Here is a 26,457-nt window from a genome sequence, read left to right as displayed (position 1 = left end):
GATGTCGAGACGTGTATGTAATGACATTTTATAACACAAATATATAATACAATTTTCACTTTACCTTTTTATAAGAATCACAAACACAAAGATGAGCTTTATCAAAACACCTGATGGGTTTATTTCTTCACGACCGGCCGTGGTTTTCTCATCAAGAATTCAAAGCTTCACATTTTAGTTTCAAAGTGACCGTCTCGCTTCCTAGACGTTCGAATTCCCAGACCCTCTCTGACTTTCTCACTGACTGTCTCTCTAACTAACTAACTCTCACTTCCTATATTGAGAAATCCATGCATGTCCGGCCAACGTGACTAAAATTCACGTGCCATCAACATGCGTGGACTTGCACGTTTCCCAAACATTCTGATTTTTCAATAACCTATTTTTTCTTTATTTTCACAAAGGAATGCAACCTACATATCTAATTTATTTAACCAATATTTTATTATCCACATTCTTTTAACAATTGAATAGTTTATTTATTATTTATTTCATCCGAATTAACAATTTACTGGAAATTCCATTTAAACCTATTTGGGGGTGGAGATGGACCTTTAGCTGGACATACACTAACAAACAATTGCCATTTATATAACAGGTGGGAGACAGATATCTTTTTTATAAATCTCTTTTAGAAGATTTATAAGACACACACACACACACACACACACATATATATATACATATACATATATATTTATACATATATATACATATATATATACATATATATATATACATATATATACATATATATTTATATATATACATAAATATATATATACATATATATAAATATATATACATATATATATATACATATATATATCTTTTATATATATATATATATATATATATATATATATATATATATATATATATATATATATACGTTTTATTTTTTATTACCGTATCTGTCTGTTAAGTTTTCAGCTATTCGGCCGTTTTTTTTTGCCGTCTGTAGCTTCCTCAGACTACAACGGCCATATAGCTGAAACAATAATGTAACTTAACAGAAAGATACGGTAATAAAAAATAAAACGCATATTTGCTCTACAACAGTATTGAACACTTTCTTCAGTTTTTATTAATTACCATTTCTACTAAATATATATATATATATATACATATATATATATATATATATATATATATATATATATATATATATATATATATATATATATATATGTCTGCTACCCTATTCTTATACATTTGCCTTATACCCCAACCCCCTCACTGTACATCTAATAACAGGGTGACCCTGGGATTATTACTACATGTTATTTAATATATATTTGGATTCTAAAATTTATTATTATAACCTTACGACTACCCACCCATGCCCACCCCATAACTTACTCCTTTAACTCACCTCCGGGCCTTCCCTCGCCTCTCTAAATTAAAACCCTGGTGTTAGACACTCCACGTAATCACCTTTGTTCAATCCTGCTTAGAATAAACCCTTTCGCCTTAAGTCATCATCATAATATTCCTCCTGACTCTTCCCTGCAACCTCTTTCCCACAGAAGAAACGTAGCGAGCTGGTCCCTGCTATATCGTTATTTTCATGGCCGATGCTCATCTGAACTTCAATTGTCCCCCTCCCCTCGCCAGACTTTCACGAAAAACACTCGTCTAGCCAGAACCACTATCAACAATTTCCCAGTCTTTATCTGTGTCTACACCTAAACGTAGATTCTATGAACAGGACTTATTTCTTAGAACTGCTCGCTTGTGGAACTCTATTCTGTTTGCCTGCTTTCCAACTGACTACAATCTGATTGTCTTTAAGTTCAACGTGAACAAGTTCTTATTGAACCGTCCCCCTAAGTAATCCAAGTTACAAAATTCCCACTAATGTTTACTACGCTAAAATCACAATGACTAATGTATACCCATTAATCCTTATCCTCGAGTGGCCTCTGGGCCTTGATAAGTGGTGATCCCCATGTAAAAAAAAAAAAAAAATTATATATCGTCTCAAAGTGCTGTTGTCATTTCGGTTGCATCTGTCAATAAATCCCCCTACATAGATAATAGGCATCTCACATACCATAAAATAAAATTATCACCCATCCACACTATACATCCCTCTAAGCCTTAAAACATATACTACATACATTTAAGACTATGATAGAGACCCTATAGACCTTTTTCCATTACACTCTATATAATACGCTCCTACTTTATCTCAGAATTCGATGTAACTCCCCCAACATCATTTATAATTTATTGATTTATTTCATTCCTGATGAATCCCACGCTAGACGTCGCATCCACATTATGTTACCTAGCATCTTCTCTACTCTTTTGATGAGAAGCATTAGGCTTCGAAATGCCTTGGCATAATGAGTCTCCTCTATCCCCCAAATAAATGTGTGTATACCCTTATTGAATAAATGAACCATTCTATATTTACCAATATATAGTTTTGTGACTTCATTTTCCACTCTTATCGTTTCTTATATAAACTCCAATGAATCTTGTTGAGCTTTATATTATCCTAATAAGTCTCCTCTTATAGAATTGAACACTTATGAGCAAAAAAAAAAAAAAAATGTGCCAAGAGTGAAAGAAGGAATAATCGATTTCTCAATAATTTTCCATTAATTTTTTGTTAATTTTAATGAAAATTTCTATTTTGTCGATCATTATTATTATAGCATATAATAATAAGTGGAAAAATTAATTTTAAAAATGGTAAGACCGCATCTTGGCGAGGATATAAAAAACCGAATTGCAAGATTAAGGCAGTACAAAATGATTTACAAGCAGATTTTTGATATTTTAAGAAAAGAAAACGTGAAGACATTTCTTTCTATAGTGAAGCGAATTGGTCAAAGGTTTAAAGTCGAATGCTTGATAAAAGGGAAATCTGAATCTGGTCGCCCTAGAGCACCCACTTTGAAGGACGACCATAGGCTTAAATTAACTGTTTTGAAGGATCGAAAAAAAACTTATGTTGACCATAGCAAAGAATTCAAAACAGGGGCTAGAAATACTCTTTTTAGATATATAATATCTAGACGAATGAAAGAAATGGGATTTTCCTCTAAATGGTGTGCAAAGAAGCCACTTTTATCTAAGAAGACATCAATGATAGAAAGAGATTTTTCTCAGGTATGGCAAGAAAGATACAGACTAGTTCAAGAATGCTTTCTGGTTAGAAGAACAAGATTTTGTCTTGTTAGTAATGCTCCCAATGCTCCCGAATGGTGCAATCGAAGAACTGGAGAAAGATTTTCGCCAAGTTGCATAAAATCGACAGTTAAACAAGGAATAGAGAGATAATGGTATGGGGAACTTTTACTGCAGTAGGAGTTGGGGAACTTATTAGATGTGAGAAGTCAATCAATGCAAAGGAATACATTTGAATATTAGAAACAGGACTTATACTAAGTATCCAGAAGCTGGGAATATCCCAGAACATTATTTTTCAACATGATAATGCCCCTGCACACACCGCTAAAATCACAAAAAAATGGTTTTCTGATAATTCAATTGATGTGATATTTTAGCCAAGTCAAAGCCCCGATTTAAACCCAATCGAGAATATTTGGTCCATAATATCTCGTGCATTGGCTGAAATAACTTTTGAGAACAATGACAAACTGTGGGAAGTTGTGCAAAGCGAATGGAATAGCACCTCCTCTTCAATGTTCCACTTTGGTTGAGAGCATGTCTTAAAGGATTGATCTTTTAAAAAAAATCAGAAGGGATGCGATTCCATCCTAAGCATTTATTAAAGTAAATGTCTTGTTCTGTGTTATTAGTCTCGTTTAAATTTCCTTGTTCAATTGTTCTTTGTTCAATATAGCTTTTAGTGCAATAAAATGTATAAAATTTGTTTGGCCCACTCACATAAAATTAATATACGAAAGTATAGATTTATGCGTAAACTTTAAGTATTTATTTCAAAAGTGCTCAATACGTAGGTAGAGCTAGTTAGTAATTTATAAAATATATATGGCTTAGGCCTGAAGAGTTCTAGAGTGGATGAAACGTGGAATATTCAGTGTAGCTTAATCGCCATATATATTTTATAAATTACTATATATATATATATATATATATATACACATATATATATATATATATATATATATATATATATATAGTCTTTGAAGTTTTTAACATTTGAAACCACACAAAAAATTATTTTTTATCATTCATCAAAAAAAACATCTAGTCAGTAAGTCATTTAATCACCTGCAATCAATGCATCAACTCTCAAATTTACTATAATACCAATTTTTATATTTTTTAAGGGATCATCAGTTGTTTACCATGAAACACTGTTTCGGGGATTTAAAAACAAAACAGTGTATTACATCATGGCTCCCCAGCAGTGTTGATCAAACACCACCACCCTTAATCTTAGGAAGAAGACAAGTTACAAAAAATTTTTTTCCCAATTTCCTATTCTTAATTGTAATTACTAACCTTTTCATAGTATAAAAATGAATTTCTTACCTGTGCGATTCATCAATTTCCACATTTAAAATGGATACATTTTTTAATTTATTAATTTATCATTATTGTATTTATAAGATTTGGATTAATCCATTTAACTACTTATCACCCCCACTATAGTTAGTAGTTTGTATATTTACATTCTTATTTATTTAAAATTAGATATATAAAGGTTAAAAATATTTTATTTTTACATATATACATTTTTTTTTTTTTTTTTTTTATTAACTATATAAATTTATTATATGTAATTATAAATATATTTATACATTGCTAATATAGTTTTGGATTTCCTTTATCAATATAATCTGGTTTATCTTAAACGATTCAAAAGCATCAGGATAACGAACAAATGCTTTGTTTAACTGTTTAAATATTTTATTTTTATCTCCACCTTGTTTTATCATCCTTATTACTAAGCTAGAAACTGGTGGTATAAAATCTGTTAATTTTAGAGTAACGCGAGCTATTCTCAAAAACTCTGACATAATGGTTCCATAAAACTTACTTATACTTATATATATATGATTTCGTGAATGTACTTTGAATCTAATATCCTGTAAATAAGTTGTATCGAATTATTTTTGCTTTTTACAGATCTGATGATTTGGGTTTTTGGATTGGTCTTTATAAATGTAAAGGAATATTTTATTGGGGAGACGGAACAAATGTCAGCAAAAATGAACTTCATTCTCTGCCCATAAACACGTACAAGTAAGTATAAGTAAATAAAAGAATTTAATAAATTTCTGAAAAAAAAACTAAAAAACTATTTTCAATCTGCCATAAAAATGAGATAATCTTGTTAAGTATGTGTGATTAGTTTAATGGATATGTTTTCGTACTACGGAATCGGCAATGCTGATTTCAAAACTTATTGAATCTTTCCCTCTGGTTTCCATGTGTTGGAGATATCTCCAGAGAATATCCTAGTTTTACTTATATGTGCTTCAGAGTAGCATTTGCTTACAGCACAGCACTCATATTTGCCCTCTATCGCACCCATAACAGCGGAGTTACTATCATTGAGAGTATCTTCTTTTCTTTTCACAAAAGAGTCACCACTTATCAAGGCCCAAAAGCCATTCGAGGAAAAGGGTTAATGATTGTACAGTAGTTAATGGAACAACATCATAGTAATTGTTAGTATTGGAAATTTGCTAAATTGGATTACTTAAGGGGACGGCTCATCAAGAACTTGTTTACATGGGACTTGAAGATGACCATATTGTAGTCAGCTGGAAAGCAGACAAACGGAAGAGTGTTTCACACGCATGCAGTTCTAAGAAAGAAGCTTTGTTAATGGAATAATGGTTTAGGTTTAGGCACATATAAAGAGTGGTGGAAATTATTGATAGTGGTTTCAGCTAGACGAGTGTTTCTCGTGGAAGTTTGGCAATGGGGACCATAGATTGAGGCTAAGACGAGCACTTGCTAGGAAAATAATAATAAAGCAGAGACAGGCTCGCAACGTCTTTTCTGTGAGAAAGAGGCTGCAGGGAAGAGAAAAGGGCATCCCTTACTAGGCTACGAAGTCTATTTTGAACTCTGTCAAGGCAGGATAAGCTGCTTCTAGCAACTCCTGCCCAGATGTGGCAACAGTACTCCATCGTTGGACGTACTTGGTTCTTATACAGACAAAGAATTGCATCAGTAGTGAGATATGTACTGGAGCGGGAGAATGATCCCACCATTTTCCCAGCGACCCTGGCAACAGATTTGATGGACATGTTCCATTGTAATGTAAATGTAATAAACCTTCAGATGTACCTCTTCGTACTGTATATCGATACTCTATATCTGATCGGGATAACTTCTGAAAATTTATATCAGATATATCTCTGCATGCCATGTTAAAAAAAGAACATGTCCTCTGTAGTATCAGACTTGACTGAATGATTAATTGTCGGTATAGACCGCTTCATACTCTCCAAGAAATTCCAGCAAAATCCCAACAGTCAGTCATGACTCACTATAGAATGCGACGCTGCCACTGCGCACAGAAATCACTATGTCCATTGCACATAATAGATGTGACACTAAAGCTACCTTTATGAATGTCAGCAATCATTGTAAAAGAGTAATAAAAAAATGTAAAAGGTTTGTATGTTCAGTATTTCAAGTTTAAAGTAACTGAGCAGTGGCTTGGTTCTCATCAGCTTTGGTGAATAATAAACAGGGTCCTAAACAGCAGTATGTCCTCTATCCCTACCATCATCAATGCACCTGAGATAATTTTGTCAGCATCTGACAAAGCAAAAGTATTTGCCAAGGACTTTGCAGCAAATTCTACCCTTTGTGATCAGGGTCGCCTACTCCTTGTATTTCCCTCTGTGACTGAAAACACACTATAAGACATATAAATATCTGTACATGATGTTGCCAAGCTAATCAAAAACCTTGATTTCGGTAAAGCAACTAGCTCCGACGGCATTGCAGTCATAGTACTCAAAAAGCTTCAACCAAAACTAGCTCACATACTTACAAAGCTGTTTAAGCGTTGCCTTAAGGAGAAATGCTTCCCAACACCATGGAAAACTTCATCAGTATTCCCCGTATTTAAAAATATCAGAGATTGGTCATCGCTCTCTCAGTACAGATTGATAAGTCCTTGCTAGGATCTGTGATAAACAGAGAAGTGGTCAACCACCTCAGCAAAAATAACCTGCTCAGTGGCATACAATATTGTTTGCGTTCTGCAAGATCTATAGCTAATGTACTAACTGTTATATCACACAGGAGTAGAGAATCTCTCAACTAGAGCAATGGCTCTTTACATATCAAAGGCTTTTGATACAGTGTTGCAGGTCTACTTCACACGATTGCCAGCTATGAAATAGCTGGAAATGTCCTTTCAGTCCTTTCAGTTATTAAATCCTTTCTCTGATAGGCTTATAAGAATAGTCTTTGATGGGCAGAAATCAGAAACTCATAGTATTAATGCTGGCGTCCCTCAAGGTTCCATTCTGGGACAAACTCTTTTCCTGATTTTCATCAATGATTTCCTAAATCACATTCTAAGATCATTCGTAGATATTTATGCAGACGACAGCACAATCTATGACAGCACTTCAAAGGCCAACAATGACCAAGATCTTTCTAGTTCTTCTTCTTCTGATCTTATAAACGTGGTGCAGTAGGGGAAAGGGTGGCTAATTAATTTTAATGCATCGAAAACCAAACTTCTTTCCTTTCATTATAATCGCTCTGACCCCCATCACGCCCCAACTGAAATGAATGGCTCTCATTTTGGGGAAACTCCATGGTTTGACAAGCTCTTAGGACTGATCTTCACTGAAATGATCTAAATACATCAAATCTGTTGCCAAGATCGCTGGAAAAAAATGGTTAGATCATTCTACCGCTCCAGAAAGTATCTCACTCGACTAGCTACAACCACTCTATATGATTTCCCCCACTCTCTGTCTGTGCCTAAGTCTAAACGCAGATTCCATGAACAAAGCTTCTTTCCCAAAACTGGCCACCTGTGGAACACTGAATATATATATATATATATATATATATATATATATATATATATATATATATATATATATATATATATATATATATATATAAATTCAATTAATTGCAAACATTATAAAAACCATCTTTTAAGTAATTTAGTTTAGATATAAATTTAAATAAATTTAAAATTGTCACTGATTTCTATAATTTATTAAAATACTATTAATATACTTTCTCCTCTCCTGATTTCATTCTTTACTTCCCCTATCTTATATACCTGTGTGTCTATGTGTATATGTATGTGTCTATGTATTTATTTTATGACCGTGTGTACTTAGATTTATATATTTCTATATTATTTGGTATACCCTCCCATGTTTATTCAATCCATTTGTATGTTTCTATGTGTGTATGCATCTATCTGTACTCTTGCCAAATTATTTGTATTCTTATGTATTTCTATATATATAATTTATGTAAATTATACATATTTATGTGTGAGTATATATATGTGTGTGTGCATTGTTGTTTATTAGTATATGATTGTGTGCATATATTTGTGTATTTTTTTGTATGTATGTGTATACATAAGATTATATATATATATATATATATATATATATATATATATATATATATATATATATATGCTTATTTGTATGTCGGTTGGTTCTCTGTGGGTATATACATATGTATTTTATTATTTTTAATTTGGATACTATCTACCTGTGCGTCGCTACTTTTGAGTATTTCGTTGATTTAATTACTTCTTTTGCCTGAATATATTTATATATTTATAGGTAAGTGTACTTGTATCTGTGTTATTAGTAATCTGGTCTTGAATGTATTAATTTGTGATTTAATATGACTTTATATCTATACTTAAATAGCTTAAACTTTCAACTTAATAGTATAGTTACACCTTTACTTATGTGCATGTATATGTATGTATATATATATATATATATATATATATATATATATATATGTATATATGTATATATGTGTGTGTATGTGTGTGTATATATGGATATATATGTGTGTGTGTGTGTATATATACATATATGTATTGTATTCTTTTTATATACATAAATATTAGTAGTTTTTTATTTATAATTATTGGACCTATTTAATTTATTTAATCCCCTCTTATGGCTAAATATGTTATATTAAAAAGATAATAAATATTAATTTTATTCTGTTTTTGTTATTATTATTATTATTATTATTATTATTATTATTATTATTATTATTATTATTATTATTATTATTATTATTATTATTATAATTATCATTATTATTATGTTTATTATTATTAATAATAATTTTAATATTGTTTTATCATTATTTTTTTCTTTTATTTATATATTTATCTAATAAAAACGCGAAAACTTTAAACTTATATCATTTAGCATAAAGGGCCTAATTAATTGTAGACGTATGTTTGAATTGCGTTGATATTACTCGTGGACGTATGTTAGAGGATAAATATGCTGGCTGGATACATTCACTGCCTTTTTTGACATGTTCATTTCTGACGCTTGGATTGTATCTTCTGTTTGTATTTGTAATAATATGTTTCATTACTGAATTGTATAATTGTTCATAAATTGGTTGACACGCAGATCTTTTTCTTTTTCTTTTTCTATATACTTTCAAATTCTTACTTTCTCTCTTTCTCTCTTTCTCTATTTAACTAGATCTCATTATTCTTTCCTTTTCCTTCTAGTTCTTATTCTCTTTATAATAACCATTTATATCTTTTTTCTTTTCTTCTCCATATCATATATATATATATATATATATATATATATATATATATATATATATATATATTTATATATATATTTTTTTTTCTCTCTTCTTTTTCTCTCTATTTTTTTTTCTCTCTATTTTCGTTCTCTATTTCTTTCTCTATTTCTTTTTTTTCTCTTCTCAATCACTCTCTCCCCATTGTAATCTTTTAACTTTATTTAAATTGCCCCTCCCTTTTTACATTTTTTAATTAAAGTTCTGTGTTTTAAGTTTTTTAACTCCAACTTTTAAAGAGTTCCTACCTAAAATAAAAATCTATTATTCATTGAACTTTTGAATAGTCAAGTCGCTGCCTGATGATATCTGTTGTTTGATTGAAACAAGTGGCTATTTGTAGCAGCGGGATGTGAGCATGTTTATATAACAATAAACAAGTATTATCAGCTCTTTTTATTGAGCACTATCTAACAACCTCGTTGAATTCATTAGTCCATTACTTTTGAATATAAAAAAAACCCGAGTATATATATATATATATATATATATATATATATATATATATATATATATATATATATATATATATATATATTAAAGTCAGTATAGAAACCATTCTATTTAAAAATTATATAAACATTATTTTATTTAAAAGCAGTATTGAAGTCTTTCTAATACCGTCATGGGGGCTTACTATTCACGCTTAATGGACCATGCTAACCATTATATAAACCACGAAGTTAATACTCGTAGAGGGGGTATATCATCAAATTGACGTCAAAAGGGGCGACAATCAAACCGAAAGAAACAATATATTCTCTACCTAACTCTGTTATTTGTGTCTTTCTGCTTGACTAGGGCCACAACAACTTGGAACAAGGTTTAAGAACTGATTTCTTAGAACTGCACGCCTGTGGAACTCTGTTCTGTCTGCCTGCTTCCCACCGGACTACAACTTGGATGTCTTCAAGTCCAACGTTAACAAATTCCTAATGAACCGCCCCCTTAAGTAAACACTTCATCAAATCTCCACACTAACGTAATGTACTTGCAATAACCCTTATCCCTGAGTGGCTTCCGGGCCTTGATAAGTGGTGATCACTGTGTAAAAGAAAAAAAAAAAAAAAAGGTAAAACCAAATTTTGAAGTTACTTAAGTCTTTCCATAACAACTGGCGATAAGGATTTGAGAACAAACGGTCAAAAACCAAATTTAAAATATCTCAGTGTTAAACAACTGTATTCGAACAAGAAGGACACATGGAAGAGTTTGTGTAGCAACGTTCAGTTGAAGCTTAGACAGATGCATGATTCTTGGCTTAGCAAGAAAGCAGAAATTCAAATCTGATGATAGGAACAACATGAAGAATTTCAAGAAAATTTATGGTCCAACTCCATCCAAATCATCACCTCTCCTTAATGCAGACAGATCCATTATCCTCACTGACAAAGACGTGATCCTGGGAAGATGGGCGGAACATTTTAAAAGTGTACTAAACCGTCCCTCTACCATCAGTGATGAGGCTATTGACTGCCTCCTCCAAATTACCATAAACGAGGAACTGGATGAACTCCCAACCCTCAAAGAGACTGAGAAAGCAATCCGCTTGTTGTCCACTGGGAAAGCGCCTGGCTCAGATTCTATCGCAATTGAGATATATAAAGAGGACGGCAAGACCCTGACTGAAAAACTCCATCAGCTTTTCTACATCACCTGTCAGGAGGAAGTACTTCCCCAAGACTTCATTCCAGGCAAGGTACTGACCAGAGTAATGCAGAACAGGCTCATAGTTCATCTGGAAAAAGACCTCTTGCCAGAGAGTCAACATAGATTCCGTAAAGATCGTGGTACTACTGATATGGTTTTTGCCACCAGGCAGCTCCAAGAAAAGTGCTAAGAACAAAATGTAGACCTTTACTCCACCTATGTTGATCTGACCAAAGCCTTTGATAATGTAAGCAGAGAAGGCCTCTGGAAAATAATGGCAAAGAATGGGTGTCCTAGAAAATTCATTGCCACCATATGTCAGTTTCATGATGGAATGATGGCCAGAGTGCAAGATCGTGGAGAGACTTCTGGCCCTTTTGAAGTCACAAATGCAGTGAAACAGGGGTGTGTTTTGGCTTCCACCCTGTTTAACCTCACGTTCTCTGTGATGCTGATGGATGCCTTCGGAGATGCTGATGTGAGCATTGAAATCGGGTACAGATTTGACAGATCCATTTTCAACCTCAGGAGGCCACAAGCAAAATCTAGGGTTGCATCAGACACTGTAAATGACTTGTTTGCTGATGACTTTGCCTTTAACATTACCTCCGAGGCAGGTATGCAACACAATGCAAACATATTCTCAGAAACTTGTAAATATTTTGGCCTCACAATCAATACCAAGGAGACCGTGGTGATGCATCAGCCTGTTCCAGGAAAACCATATGCAGAACCCAACATTTCCATCTGGGGACAAAGACTCAATGCGGTTGACAAGTTCACCTACCTTGACAGTATGCTCTCCCACAATGTAGTCATTGATGATGAAATCAACACTAGACTCGCTAAAGGAAGCGCTGCATTTGGCAGACTCCACAGAATGCATGGGACAGAAGAAGCATCACCTCCATGACAAAGATCAAAGTCTGTAAAGCTGTCATACTCACCACCTTACTCTATGGATGTGAGTCGTGAACTGTCTACCAACTGTACGCTAGAAAATTAAATCACATCATTTCCACACCACCAGACTGAGGAAATTGCTTGACATAGGCTGGTAGGAAAGGATACACAAAAGTCCTCACTCATGCTGGACTCCCAAGTATCCCCACTATCCTGATGAAGGTTTAGCTTCGCTGGGCTGGTCATGCAGTCCGCATACCAGACTAGAAGCTTCTGTTTACTGAGCTCCAACATGGCAAGCGCTCCCATGGCGGCCAGAGGAAACGATTTAAAGCACTCTGAAGGCACCACTGAAGGCCTTCAACATTGAGCCGTCATCATGGGAGCAGATACCTTTAAATAGAGCCAAGTGGTGGGTCGCTGTTCATGACTGGGCCTGCAAATATGAAAGTAACTGAAAAGTTGCTGCAAAGAAGCACAGAAAGGAAAGACAATGTTTTAAAGCTCTCGACATCTGCTACGATTCCTTGCTCTCACTGCAGTAAAACTTTTCAAGCAAAGATTGGGCTTATCAACCATATCCGCACTCACCGATGATGACCCCCCCCCCCGCCCTACAGGATGATCAGATGGTCCTTGTCGTTCCGACAGATGAACAACATTCGAACTAGCAAGTTAGTATTCAAAGAACCTTCCCAAAAACATTGACGAAGTATTTGAACGAGCAGATAGTGTTCAAAAACCTAGAGGCATTCGGAAAATCAATAATAATTCGGAGAATCAATACAATAAAGCCGGACGACTAAACGTTCTAAATACCAGTAAGCAACTCTGAAAGTTGTCCTGAATTCTACAGTATTTTGAAGAATTGTTTCTAGGAATTACCAACTCTCAATTCGGCACACCAACAAAAGAAAAAAAATAAGATTGGTCAACGGGTAAAAAGTTATAAATGAAAAATCCGAAAGTTGATTTCTTTTATTGAATTAAAAAGTAACTTCTTGGTTTTTTGCTTTTTCCTTTGGATTTTCTCTCGAAAAGAAAATTAAATGTTGTGACAAAATGAATTGATTTTAACTTTTTTCTGCTAAGAAAAAAAAAAAGAAAGATGAACTGTAATTGAGTGCGAGAGGTTGATTTTTTTTCGTTCAACTACATTGTGTTTTTCATTAAGAAAATAAAGGAAAATTGTAAAGCTTTTCACACATTCAATCCCATATTCATTTTTCTTCTTTAAAAGAAAATAATATACAATCAATTTTAGAACTAATCTATAAAAAAATCAAATGAATTTATAGCAAAAAGAAAAAGAAAGATTTAAAAAAGACTGTTATTGAAAATAGACTTATTACTACAAACTTTAATAAATTTAAAGAAAGTCACAGAAAGTAACGTAGTGTTCTCACAAAACTCAGTCTGGTTTCATTTACACCCCACGAAGACAAGACTTTCGCCTCGTACTTCAGAACGTATGAGGACCTGTATAACATTGATTGTGTCGATTGGATGGACACGTGGAAAAAATTACTTGCCTTCTTACGATGGCAAAATTAGACACAATGTCAGTTTTTAATGTTTTAAATTAGACACAAATTAAAAAAGAGGTATTCGCGATTAGGGCAACTTTTTTTTTAATCCTCAATCTTAAATTTATTGACCCAGGACAGAAAAGATAAAGTATAGTATCAGAACAGATACTATACTTTAACGTTAATCTTATTTGGAAAAGTAAAAAATAATACACATAAAGCGAAAATAAAGATATTGTAAAATTGGCAAATATTTTAACCGTAAAGTGTTTTTCATTTAAAGGTATTCAGAGCGGACAAAAATATACTCGATTGTGAATGGTGGTGGCCAGGAAAAGTGCTGCCCAATTTGATTTAAAGAAACTTCCATATTTCCAAGACTTTTTACTGGTTTAGAAATCAAAACTGTTAAGCATTTCTTTTATTATGGAAGATAAATTGTGCATGTTTTAGTTTTTAACGTTATTTGTTATGGAAGATAAATTGTGCATGTTTTAGTTTTTAACGTGATTTTGTATGGTTTTATGGCATTGCGATAATGTCCATTTTTCTATACTTTTTTTTACAAGGTGATCACCACTTATCAAGGCCCGGAAGCCACTTAGGGATAAGGGTTATTGCATGTACAGTACGTTAGTGTGGGGGTTTAATAAAAATGTCTACTTAAGGGGGCGCTTCATCAGAAATTTGTTTACATTGGACTTGAAGACATCCAAGTTGTAGTCAGATGGGTAGCAAGCAGACGGAACAGAGTTCCACAGGCGTGCAGTTCTAAGAAAGAAGCTTTGTTCATGGAATCTACGTTTGATTTAGGCACAGATAAAGAATGGGGAAAATTTTTGACAGTGGTTTCAGCTAGACGGGTGTTTTTCGTAAAAGATTTGCGAGGGGGGACTAGAGCTTGGAGTTCAGACGAGTGCCTGCCATGGAAATAACGATAAAACAAAGATAGGCTCGCAACGTCTCTTCTATGGGAGAGAGGTTGCAGGGAATAGAAAAGGACATCCCCCACTAAGCCACGAAGTCTATTTTGTACTCTGTCAAGGCATGATAGGCTGTTTTTAGCAGCTCCTGCCCAGCAGTATTCCATCCTTGGACGTACTTGGCTTTTATATAGATAGAGAATTGCATCAGTAGTGAGATATCTTCTTGAGTGGTAGAAGGATCCCACCATTTTTCCAGCGACCTTGGCAACAGACTTGATGTACATGTTCCATTTCAGATCAGGAGTAAATGTCAAGCCCAGAAACTTGTCAAAACATGGGGCTTCTCCTAGACGAAAGCCATCCATTTCAATTGATTGAACTTTGTCATTTACAGCCTTTGATGTGTTGCCGTAGATGGTCGTGTCATCAGCATAGATGTCAACGAATGATTTAAGTATGTGTTTAGGGAGATCATTGATGTAGATTAGGAAAAGAGTTGGGCCCAGGATGGACCCTGAAGGACTCCAGCATTAATACTGTGGGCCTCTGATTTCTGACCATCAACCACTACTCTTATGAGCCTATCGGAGAGAAATGATTTAATGATTGAGAAAACATTACCAGTGATGCCGTAGCTGGAAATCTTGTGAAGTAGATCCTTATGCCATACCTGGTCAAAGGCCTTTGATATGTCAAGAGCAATTGCCCTAGAAAGGAAGCCTTTGTCAAGAGATTCACTAATCCTATGAGATATAACCGTTAGCACACCTGCGGTAGATCTTTCAGAACGGAAACCATATTGGGTGTCACTAAGAAGGTTATTTTTGCTGAGGTGGTTGACTATTTCTCTATTTAATATGGATTCCAGCAACTTACTCATGACACACAGGAGACTTATTGGTCTGTACTGAGAGGCAGATGACTTTTCACCTGAATTCTTAAATACAGGGCATACTGATGAGGTTTTCCAGGATGTTGGAAAGCACTTCTCCTTAAGGCAACGCTTAAACAGTTTCGTAAGTATGGGAGCAAGTTCAGGTTGAAGCTTTTTTAGCACTATAATTGGGATGCCGTCAGGGCCAGTTGCTTTACTGGGTGGTATTTCTTTCCTGTGTGGCATGACTGATTTTTTTTTCAGTTGTATAATACTGATAAATGGAAACATTTTTTTTACAGAAGAGAATTGCATTGACGCTAAGCAGAAATCATCAATTCCTCAAGTAGTATATATATATGAAAATCAAATAAGAGACGTGTTACATTTAACATTTTAAAGCCAAATAACAACGCGATTGTGTGTGTGTGTGTGTGTGTGTGTGTGTGTGTGTGTGTGTGTGTGTGTGTGTGTGTGTGTGTGTGTGTGTGTGTGTGTGTGTGTGTGTGTGTGCGCGTTTATTTCAACCTCGGAAGTATTTGCTTAAAATATTACAAGATTGTTCCTATAGACGGGATAAACAAATTATCCAGCATATGTCATCAGACAATTTAAGCCAAAATAAATTGTAAGAAAAAGATTTTTGATTACATATGGATATTAGAAACCAACAGTTGGAGTAATGGATAGAGGAGGGGAGAGGGAGAGAGAGAGAGAGAGAAAGAAAGGAGTAGGGGAGAGAAAAAGTATATTTAAACAGAATAAAATTAGAAATTAGAATTAAAAAAGAGAGAAGGAAAGGAAGTAGATTGATGATGTCAAGACGTTGTTTGTTAAAAGGGATAAAATAAAAAAAGGAAAAGAAAGGAGAAAATATGACAAAATTAGAAGAGAAGATAGAAAAGATAAAATAACAGAAGTGTAATGTTTCTGCGTGTCATAAAAAAGCGCTGAAAGGGAAAACAAGTGACGGCTAGCGAAAGTCATCAAAGTCATAATGGGTCAAAGTGTCTACAAATCTCGGAGGCGGTGGCAATGGTAGAAGCAAGACCGTCTTAAAAGACAAGATGGCCGGTGAGCAAAAATAATTTAATCTGCTGACGTCATCACGGATAGTCCATACCGGTGACACCGGTAGTCACCGGTAGGCATTCATAACGTCTTGAAGTCAGTGTAATATTTCTTTTTTTATTAAAATGCCTTCACGGTGCATCGTTCCAACTTGCTGAGGAAATTATCGTAAAGGACCAAAAAGTGACAGTATTTTCATTTCCGAAAGATAAAGAATTATAATGCAGTAAAAAAAAAAAAAAGATTTTACACCATCTCCATTCAGCAAAGTAAGTTTTAACGTGCTCCCTCCCCCCCTGTATTTAACACGATGTAACTATAATTTAATTCAATATTATCATCCTAAGTGTTCCACCATTCAAAAGAAGAAGCTTCAAATAAATTGCTAATATTAAAAAAAAAAATTATACAGCATACAAAACTAATGAAAATGCGAGACAACATCGACTCTTTAAAACACGATTTTTTTAAGCTGTTGACACACGTTTAAAAATCTAGCAAAAATTAATTTTCCTGAAATTTTTCAATATTTAAAAATAAATTATGCCGGCTGATAAAATTTTTAAACTTTTTTTTAAAGCTAGAAAGATAAAATTTTAAAATACTTATTTTATATATATATATATATATATATATATATATATATATATATATATATATATATATATATATATATATATATATATATATATATATATATATATATATGAAACTAAACTAAAAAAAAAAAAACGCGCGTTCACTCGTGGTCTTAAACAGTCTTGGCCTTCGGGACCAGATCAAAGTATAGTATCTGTTCTCCAGATGCTGCATTCTATTTCTTGTTCTCTTTCGGTGGAGGAGAAATCCTCACGACTGAGACAATTTTTATTTTTGTACCTTTTCTCCACGTTAAAAAACGACCCTGGTGTCTAACTCTGTCCCGTGGGGAGGCATAGTAAATAAGTACAATTCATTTCATTAACGTAATTGGGTTTGTATTACTGTACACATAGATTCGAAAAAGTTGTCAAAAACAAATATATAACAAATAAATGTTATCAAAGGTAAGATAAGTTACTTTTCTACCAAATATTTTTCGTGTTTTTATTCAATGTAACATGTTTATTCAGCTCGAAAAACAGTGTTTACCGATGTATTCGAAAATTCAAGATGGCGTCTGATTCTCTCTTTAACACGGTAAGTTTGGGATAAGGTGTTATAAATAAAAAACTATACAACATACTATTAAAAACCCGCCGAATATATGTCAACCTATGTCACGGTAACATATATTGAGCGAGTTTTTAACAGTATTTTATCCGGTTTTGTATTTATAACACCTTTTCCCAAACTTACCGTGTTAAAGAGAGAATCAGACGCCATCTGGAATTTTCCAATACATCGGTAAACACTATGTTTTTCGAGCTGAATAAACATGTTACATTGAATAAAAACACGAAAAATATATCCAGTTTGATAGAAAAGTAACTTATCTTACCTTTGATAACATTTATTTGTTGTATATTTGTTTTTTGACAACTTTTTCGAATCTATGTGTACAGTAATACAAACCCACGTATTTTAACAAACTGAAAATATGGATATAAAAAAATGATTTTGCATGTTATTTTTGTTATGTGGTGAAATAATCTTAAATAAGAAACATGATTTTTTCTTTAGATTAATTTTTTTACTGTGCAATATTTCATGAATTTATTAAAAATATTGTTTTTGATTTTGAAAAAAATATTGTGGTTCATTTTGATTAAAAAATATTCATTTTGATTTTTAAAAAAATATTCATTTTGCTTTAAAAAAAAGTTTAATTTTAATATTTGTTTATTGTCTTAACTCATATCAAATGTTTTGCTTGTGTTCTGCTTCAAATATTCATAATCTTACATGCATAATTTTCATTTAATTATATTAAATAAACTTCAAGTTTATTTCAAATCAAATCGTGTTCCTTCACTTTTTTAAAATGTAATTTATAAGTAATTAAAGAACGCATTCTAATCTTTAAAATCTATAATACAACGAAATATTCAATTGCTTATAATATACTTAAACAAATAACTTGTGTTTTTTTTTATTATTTTTTTATTATTAATATTAGATGAGTTTCAGTATAAATCGTGTTCTTTCTTTATTTTAATCCAATTTTGAAGTTTTGTAACGCTGTCTGTAAAAATTACTGTTCATTATTGACAGTCTAAGAGTTCCACATATCTTGCTTGTTGGGACCTCGGCGATGACGTCATTTTTTCAGCTGGCCGGCCATCTTTATAACGAAGGCCACGGTAGAAGTCATATATAGTCAAGATGCGTCCTATTTAAGATGCGTCCATAAAATTAATATAAAAACCATTTCATATAAGATAATAGGGGGGACAAATTATAGATTTATAAATATAAAGTAATAGATTTATAATTATCAAGAGTAATAAAATGAAAGGGAAACAGTTATAAATTTATTGGGTAGTAATAGAGTTTGAGTCAAGTTTAGGAGGGGAAAGGAATATAAAAGATGGAGTTTCTTTTTACTTAAATATACCATTATAATTATGGATTAAAGTTTAGAGTTGAGATAATCTGCTTGAGGGAAATAGTGCTTCGTATGGTATGAAGTTGCTGAGATGGTGGGATTTATAATGCCTGCAAACAATCGACGATTCATTTGTAATATTTAATAATTTGTCTCTATCTCTAAAATTGGCAATAAAAAATTTTTTCATGCAGACAAAAAAGGCAAGGAGAATATAGAGATTTACAAATCTTGCATTTTTTGAGAATTTCCCATTTTATGGTGCGTGTGAGATTATTTTGAACCAGACTTAAGTAGTGGATAGTTAAAGAGGTTTTGTTCGGGTGGTTGGGGTTATTAAAAGAACATTTATGGACTCGAACACGATTTTTAAACGAGTGTTCAGCAAGCCCGATATAATATGTTTTATCTTCAAGGTTTTCTACTGTAAGTATTGTTGTTATTGTTGTTAAGTATTCTATTATTGTGTTTCTTAATTATTGTTTCTAGATTATCGCTGCAACTGTAGCTGAGTTTTATAGTGTCTTTATTAAAGATTTTATGTAATACGTTATTTGGGGGAATTGTGTGTTAACTAATTTGAAATTCTTTTCTTCACCTTATCTTTGATCATAATATTAAAGGGAGGGTTGAACCAAATAATTTTCCTAGATTTGTGCTTATTATTATTATTATTATTATTATTATTATTATTATTATTATTATTGTGGGGTACAAATCACCTCTATTTGAAAACCAAGTGGAATCAAGCAATCCTATGAATACCACTGGTTTCAGAGACTAAATGGAAACATTCATACCATGTTTTACCGCATGCTACGAACACGTTCCTCTCAGTGGCTCCTGTATTCTTTATGATAAATACATATTATATTTTATACACTTTACATTACTTGTGTTTTTTTTCATTTGTAATGTAACAAGAAAGGTTCCTCTTTTTTTGTAAGTAAGAAAAACATAAATTAAGTCCCCATGTATCTTAAAAAGACTCCACCTGTGCAACAGTAACCCCTATCACGGGTCTACAACAACTGGCGATGAGGACGATTCAAGAACTTCCCGGATCAATCTACACTAATTGTTTACAACAACTGGCTGAAGATTGTCAGCGATTCGTGGCAATGAAGCAAGATTCCCGAAACATAGAGAAAACAGGTATTGCGCACATTAAAAAATATGTTTAAGAAATAAAGGACACCCGCCCGCCAGCAATTACCAACGAAGACGCAAAAAGAACCCTTCACAAAATTATCAGGTTAGACAAAATCCTAGGATCCTTTGTAGCAAATCTGGAGGCCCTCGTGGATACAATGCATGCCTGTACCACAGGAAAATAACATGTGACTTATGCAAGCGAGCAGGGCACAAGGCCTCATATTGCAGAGCAAAAATAGCAAAAAAGAGCTACGTAAAAACTGCAAAAATGGACCCTTCATCAACAGAGAACATAAGAAAATATGTTACAGTGAGAATCAGAAATAAAGAAGTAAAACTTCAGCTCGATTCAGGGTCGGATTTATCTATTATAAATTTTCACACGTGGAAGTGTATAGGAAAGCCCATGATGACAAAGACGAATAAAGTTGCAAAATCGGTAACTGGTGAAAAAATAAATTTTGAGGGTGAGCTAGTTATTAATGTGTCACTAAAAAGAACGACAAAAGGCTAAAGGTTTTCGTTCTAAGGAACGCAACAAACTTATGCGGGACCGATTGGATTCAGGAATTTGAATTATGGGACTCGCCAATGAGTGCTTTTTGTCACAAAGTCGAAAACCTAACGGCCGAAGCCGACAAACTCAAAAAAGATCTTTAAAACATTTTCCCAAGTGTTTTCCCCGAAAAGCTTGGATGCTGCACAAAAATAAAGGCGAGATTCGAATTGCTGGATGAAGCAAAACCAATATTCCAAAAGTCACGGAGCGTAATATTCGTTTCGAGGGGGGAAAAATAGAATTGGAAAGACTAGTTAACGCTGGAATTTTAACCCCTTTTAACTATAGTGAGTGGACAGCCCTCACCGTATATATGAAAAAAAAATCTAAAGAGATTAGGGTATGCGTGGACTGCTCGACTGGATTGAATGCGGCGCTCAAGGACCATCACTACCATCTACCAAACCCAGACGAAATATTCGCTAAGTCAAATGGCGAAAAATATTTTTCCAAAATAGACTTAAGCGAGGCGTATCTACAAATACCAGTAGAGAAAGATAGCTCGAACAGGTAATCGATACTTTGCTAAGCGGTTTGGATTTTGCAATAGGCTATCTGGACTATATTCTTATGCATAGTCAAAATGTTGAACAACATAGAGATCATGTATTTCAAGTGTTTGACAGAATAAAAGAATACGATTTCACAGTAGAGGAAGCAAAATACGAATTTTTGGAGGAAAGAATTAAATACCTGGGTTATATAATAGATAAGGACGGGAGGAAACCCGATCCAGACAGGTCCACAGCTATAAAAGACATGCCAGAACCTCATAATGTAACTACATTGCAGAGTTTTTTAGGGCTCGCGAACTATTATCAAACGTTTATTAAGAACATGCATGAATTGCGTGCGCCTTTGAATGTACTTTTAAAATAGGACAACAAATGGGACTGGACGCCTGAGTGCCAGGTAGCGTTTAAGAAATTAAAAGATGTATTAACGTCAGATTTATCCCTGACTCTTTTCAATCTGAAACAAGAGATTATTGTCGCAACTGACGCAACTTCTTATGGGATCGCGGCGTGCATTCTACACAAGATGCCTGATGGGTCCACTAAACCGATCACCCATGTGTCAAGACTTTACTGCCTGCCGAGAAGAATTAATCTCAAATCGAAAAGGAAACATTGGGGATCATATTCGCTGTTACAAAATTCCACCGATGTTTACAAGGTCGTAAGTTTAAATTGCAAACTGACCATAAGCCGCTTATAATCATCTTTAGCACTAAAAAGGTCTGCCAACGTACACAGCCAACAGACTGCAAAAATGGGAGACTATTCTACTGAATTACGATTTCAGTATGGAATTTCTTACATCTGCGAAGTCATGCAGATGAATTGTCAGGATTAATCCCGAAATCAAGGGAACCGCTGGAAGACACAGTAATATCGTCACTACAAAGTGAAAAGGGCTATACACAAATACTATGTAATGCGATCAAGGAACTACCAGTCACCTTGGAAGATATAATAAGGGAGGGCGAAGAAGATAATTTCATCAAAGAAATGAAACAAAAAATTCAATCGGATGAATCGGCGATGGAAGCTTATTCTATGTGCAATGAGGTACTGCTGTACTGAGAAAGAGTAGTAATCCCAGCTACACTACAAAAGAAAATTCTAAAGGATTTCCATACAGGGCACCCTGGGGTTACGCGAATCAAGAGCCTCATGAGGTCCTACGTTTACTGGAAGAGTATGGACACTGATATAGAAGGCATGGTAAAGTCGTGCAAGGGATTCGCCTTGGCTGCAAAAGCGCCCTCAATACAATTTAGCCCATGGCCTAAAGCGGACCACCTATGGCAAAGAATACACATAGATTACGTAGGTCTACTGGATGGAAACTATTATTTAATCGTGGTAGACAGTTTTTTTTTTCAAAATGGCCTTAGGTATTTCGATGTAAAAGTCCAACAACGAATTTTACAATCAGTGCTCTTCACAAATTGTTCGCTAGGTTTAGAGTGGTTGATTGTCTAGTGTCAGACAATACATGCAATTCACTTCAGCAGATTTTAAAAGCTTCTGTGAGGAGTTCCAGGTTAACCACATAACGATGCCAATCGAATGGTCAGGCAGAGAGGTTTGTAGACACACTAGAAAAGAGCCCTGAAGAAGGCTAAAGGAACGCCTTCAGAAAAGGTGCTACAACAGTTTTTACGGGTTGACTGAATTATGCCAAATGAAAGTACTCCATCGAAGATGTCACCGACAGAGTTAATGTTCGCGGGAAAAATTAGGCTGGTCTTGGAGAAATTTTTGCCAAAACAGGTGAAACCGCCAAATATTATAGTTCCTAAAAATAGGTATTTACCCGGTGAAAAAGAATTTTTCCAGATACATAAAAATGTATGACTAGCTTTCATGTAATGCTATTTCAATTAATGCCAGTGTCGGCAAATTCATAAATTCGCTTTAATATTAATTTGCCAATATCTTTCCACTGGTGAGAAGAACGTATTTCTTTGAAACTCCGTAGATTAAAGAAAATTTTAATATATCTTATTTGAGTAGCCTGTCGAACAATAAATTCATGCGCAATATATTTATAAATTCTTAAATTTATATTCTTCTATAGAAAGCTATATTTCCTATCTTCATTGTATTGTGTTTTTTGTTTTTGGTTGGGATTACTATATAAATATTAATATTTATATTTACTCCAAGTTTGGCTTCTAAACTTAATCTGTACTGTTTGCTTTTATAATAATATAAAATATTACTTAACAAATTATATATATATATATATATTATTTATTTATTATTTATTTATTATTTATTTTTTTATATATTAAAAAAAATAACCTACAAGATTCTGAAATTATAGGTAGATTATATGCAGCTTTGCCTCGCTACGGTATTAGAGATAGAACTCGTGTTAATAGAAATAATAGAAAATCAGTTATTTCATGCGAGGATGTTTTTAGTAAAATTAAAGATATTATTATTAATCAAATTTATGAGTCGTTCAATTATATAAGAAAATTACTTAATCAAACAAAAAAGAAAGTTTTCAAGGAAATAGCATCGAAAATATTATTACAACCGGATACGATATATAGGAAGGACTATTTCATTCAATGGTATGACTATATTCTGGATATAATCGACACTAAATTATATAAGCCACCAGTGGATGGTATAAAAAAGAAACCTAAAAATGTTTGTGTAGTTTTGTATGAAAATAAAGGTTTTGATGATGTAAATTTACCTAAAGTATTTAATAAACAAAAAACTATACAATTACTACCAAATGAGTTACAGACAAAAGATCAAAAACCAATAGTTACATATAAACTATAAACAATACGCAACAAGATTTTTAATTATAAGAAAACTGTAGAACATATAAATATAAATAATAATATTATAAATATTCCAGAATGTGAATGTAATTCCTCTCCTTTCTGTAATAATGAGATAAAACATGTAATTACAGGAGATTTAAAGATAGTAAATAATACTAAATTAAGAAAACTACTTAGTAAGGGTCCAAATTTAGGTTCTCTATAGAGAACCTAAATGCCTAAATTACACTAACATGTAATTACAGGAGATTTAAAGATAGTAAATAATACTAAATTAAGAAAACTACTTAGTAAGGGTCCTAATTTAGGTTCTCTATAGAGAACCTAAATGCCTAAATTACACTAAATGCGTTAAAGAAGTAACTAAAGCACCAGAAGGTTTTATTATGTCTATGGTAAAGAAATATAAATTAGCACAGTCTACGTTTGATGCATGGAAAAATAGTATACTTGAATACGTAAATGAAAAGGTTAAACATATAAAACAATTTAAACACCCTAGAAAAAACAATCCTCTTTTAAAAAATTCAGAAATATGGGAGGAACTTAAAATACTTCAAGAAAAGTTTGTAATAGTTCCGATTGATAAGGCGGCAAACAATATAGCTTTTATGTGTAAAAAATATTATATACAACGTTTATTGATAGAAGTAGGACTTATAGGTAACGTTTCGGATACTTATAAAGTAAGTAATAGTAATTTAGATAGCATTATTTTGAATAATAGTATTATTAGTGAAAAAGTAGGATTAAAGTTAGAAGACAAACACAAAAATCTTCCATGTACGTATTGGATACCTAAAATGCATAAAAATCCAGTTGGTGCTAGATTTATTGTAAGTTCAAAGACGTGCATCACTAAACCTTTAAGTAAAGCTATATCTAAAATATTTAAATTAATTATAAATCAAATAATTAATTTTCATCTGAAAAGTAAATTCTATAGTAATATAAATCTATTTGGGGTAGTAAATAATTCCCAACCTGTGAAAGAAAAATTAGATAAAATAAATTCTAGAATAAAAGCAAAATCTATAGCTACTTATGATTTTAGTACGCTATATACTAACATTCCGCACGAAAAACTTATAAAAGAATTAAATGATACTGTAGATTTAGCTTTTGAAGGTGGAAAAGGTAAATATATAGACTTTTCAAACTCTAAAGCTTTCTGGTGTAAAAATAAAAATATCAAAACTAGTGTTTCTAAAGGTATTTTAAAAATACTTGTAAGTCATCTCATTAAAGAATGCTATTTTCAAATAGGAAATATAATATTACTCCAAACGATAGGTATCCCAATGGGATTGGATCCTGCACCATTTGGGGCAAATTTGTATTTACATAGACTCGAGTATATATATATGTCATCACTATTAAAAACAGATATATCTAAAACATATAACTTTCATGGGCGTAGGAGATTTATAGATGACCTTATATGTATAAACGATAATGATGAATTCGAAAAAATAAACATCTTATATATCCAAACGAATTAAAATTGAATTGTGAACATAGAGGACAACATTTCTGGATTGAGATATAAAAATTGAGGACGGGATTTTTCTTTATAAAATATTTGATAAAAGAAACGCTTTCCCCTTTAAAATAGTACGTATGCCGCATAAAGATAGCACCTGCACTGTTTTTATGTTTTATGGAACCATTATGTCAGAGTTTTTGAGAATAGCTCGCGTTACTTTAAAATTAACAGATTTTATACCACTAGTTTCTAACTTAGTAATAAGGATGATAAAACAAGTTGGGGATAAAAATAAAATATTTAAACAGTTAAATAAAGCATTTGTTCGTTATCCTGATGCTTTTGAATCGTTTAAGATAAACCAGACTATATTGATAAAGGAAATCCAAAACTATATTAGCAATGTATAAAATGTATTTATAATTACATATAATAAATTTATATATATATATATATATATATATATATATATATAAATATTTTTAACCTTTATATATCTAATTTTAAATAGATAAGAATGTAAATATACTAAATACTAATCATAGTGGGGGTGATAAGTAGTTAAATGGATTAATCCTAATCTTATAAATACAAGACTGATAAATTAAAAAATGTATCCATTTTAAATGGATAGTACCAGTCAAGGATCCGTCACTTGACAATCAGCCCAACAGGTGAGGGGCCGGAGACCGGCCCAGCACCTGTTGG

General features: G+C 32.8%; 1 protein-coding gene across 2 annotated transcripts in view; it reads left to right on the top strand.

Moving 5' to 3' along the window:
• The window catches only part of LOC145290256 (uncharacterized), a 103,219-nt gene that overhangs the window by 34,336 nt on the left and 42,426 nt on the right, over positions 1-26,457 (top strand). For both annotated transcript variants that reach the window (XM_080136485.1, XM_080136475.1), the window contains one exon: positions 5,074-5,190. In XM_080136485.1, the coding sequence (XP_079992611.1) occupies positions 5,074-5,190 (117 nt within the window). The remainder of the gene's footprint in view (positions 1-5,073; positions 5,191-26,457) is intronic.

The sequence above is a fragment of the Euprymna scolopes genome, chromosome 1 (genome assembly GCF_053919585.1).
Source record: "Euprymna scolopes isolate OS-2025 chromosome 1, ASM5391958v1, whole genome shotgun sequence".
Lineage (NCBI taxonomy): Eukaryota > Metazoa > Mollusca > Cephalopoda > Sepiida > Sepiolidae > Euprymna > Euprymna scolopes.
Note: the sequence above shows the minus strand (reverse complement) of the source record. Positions and strands in the feature narration are given on the sequence as shown.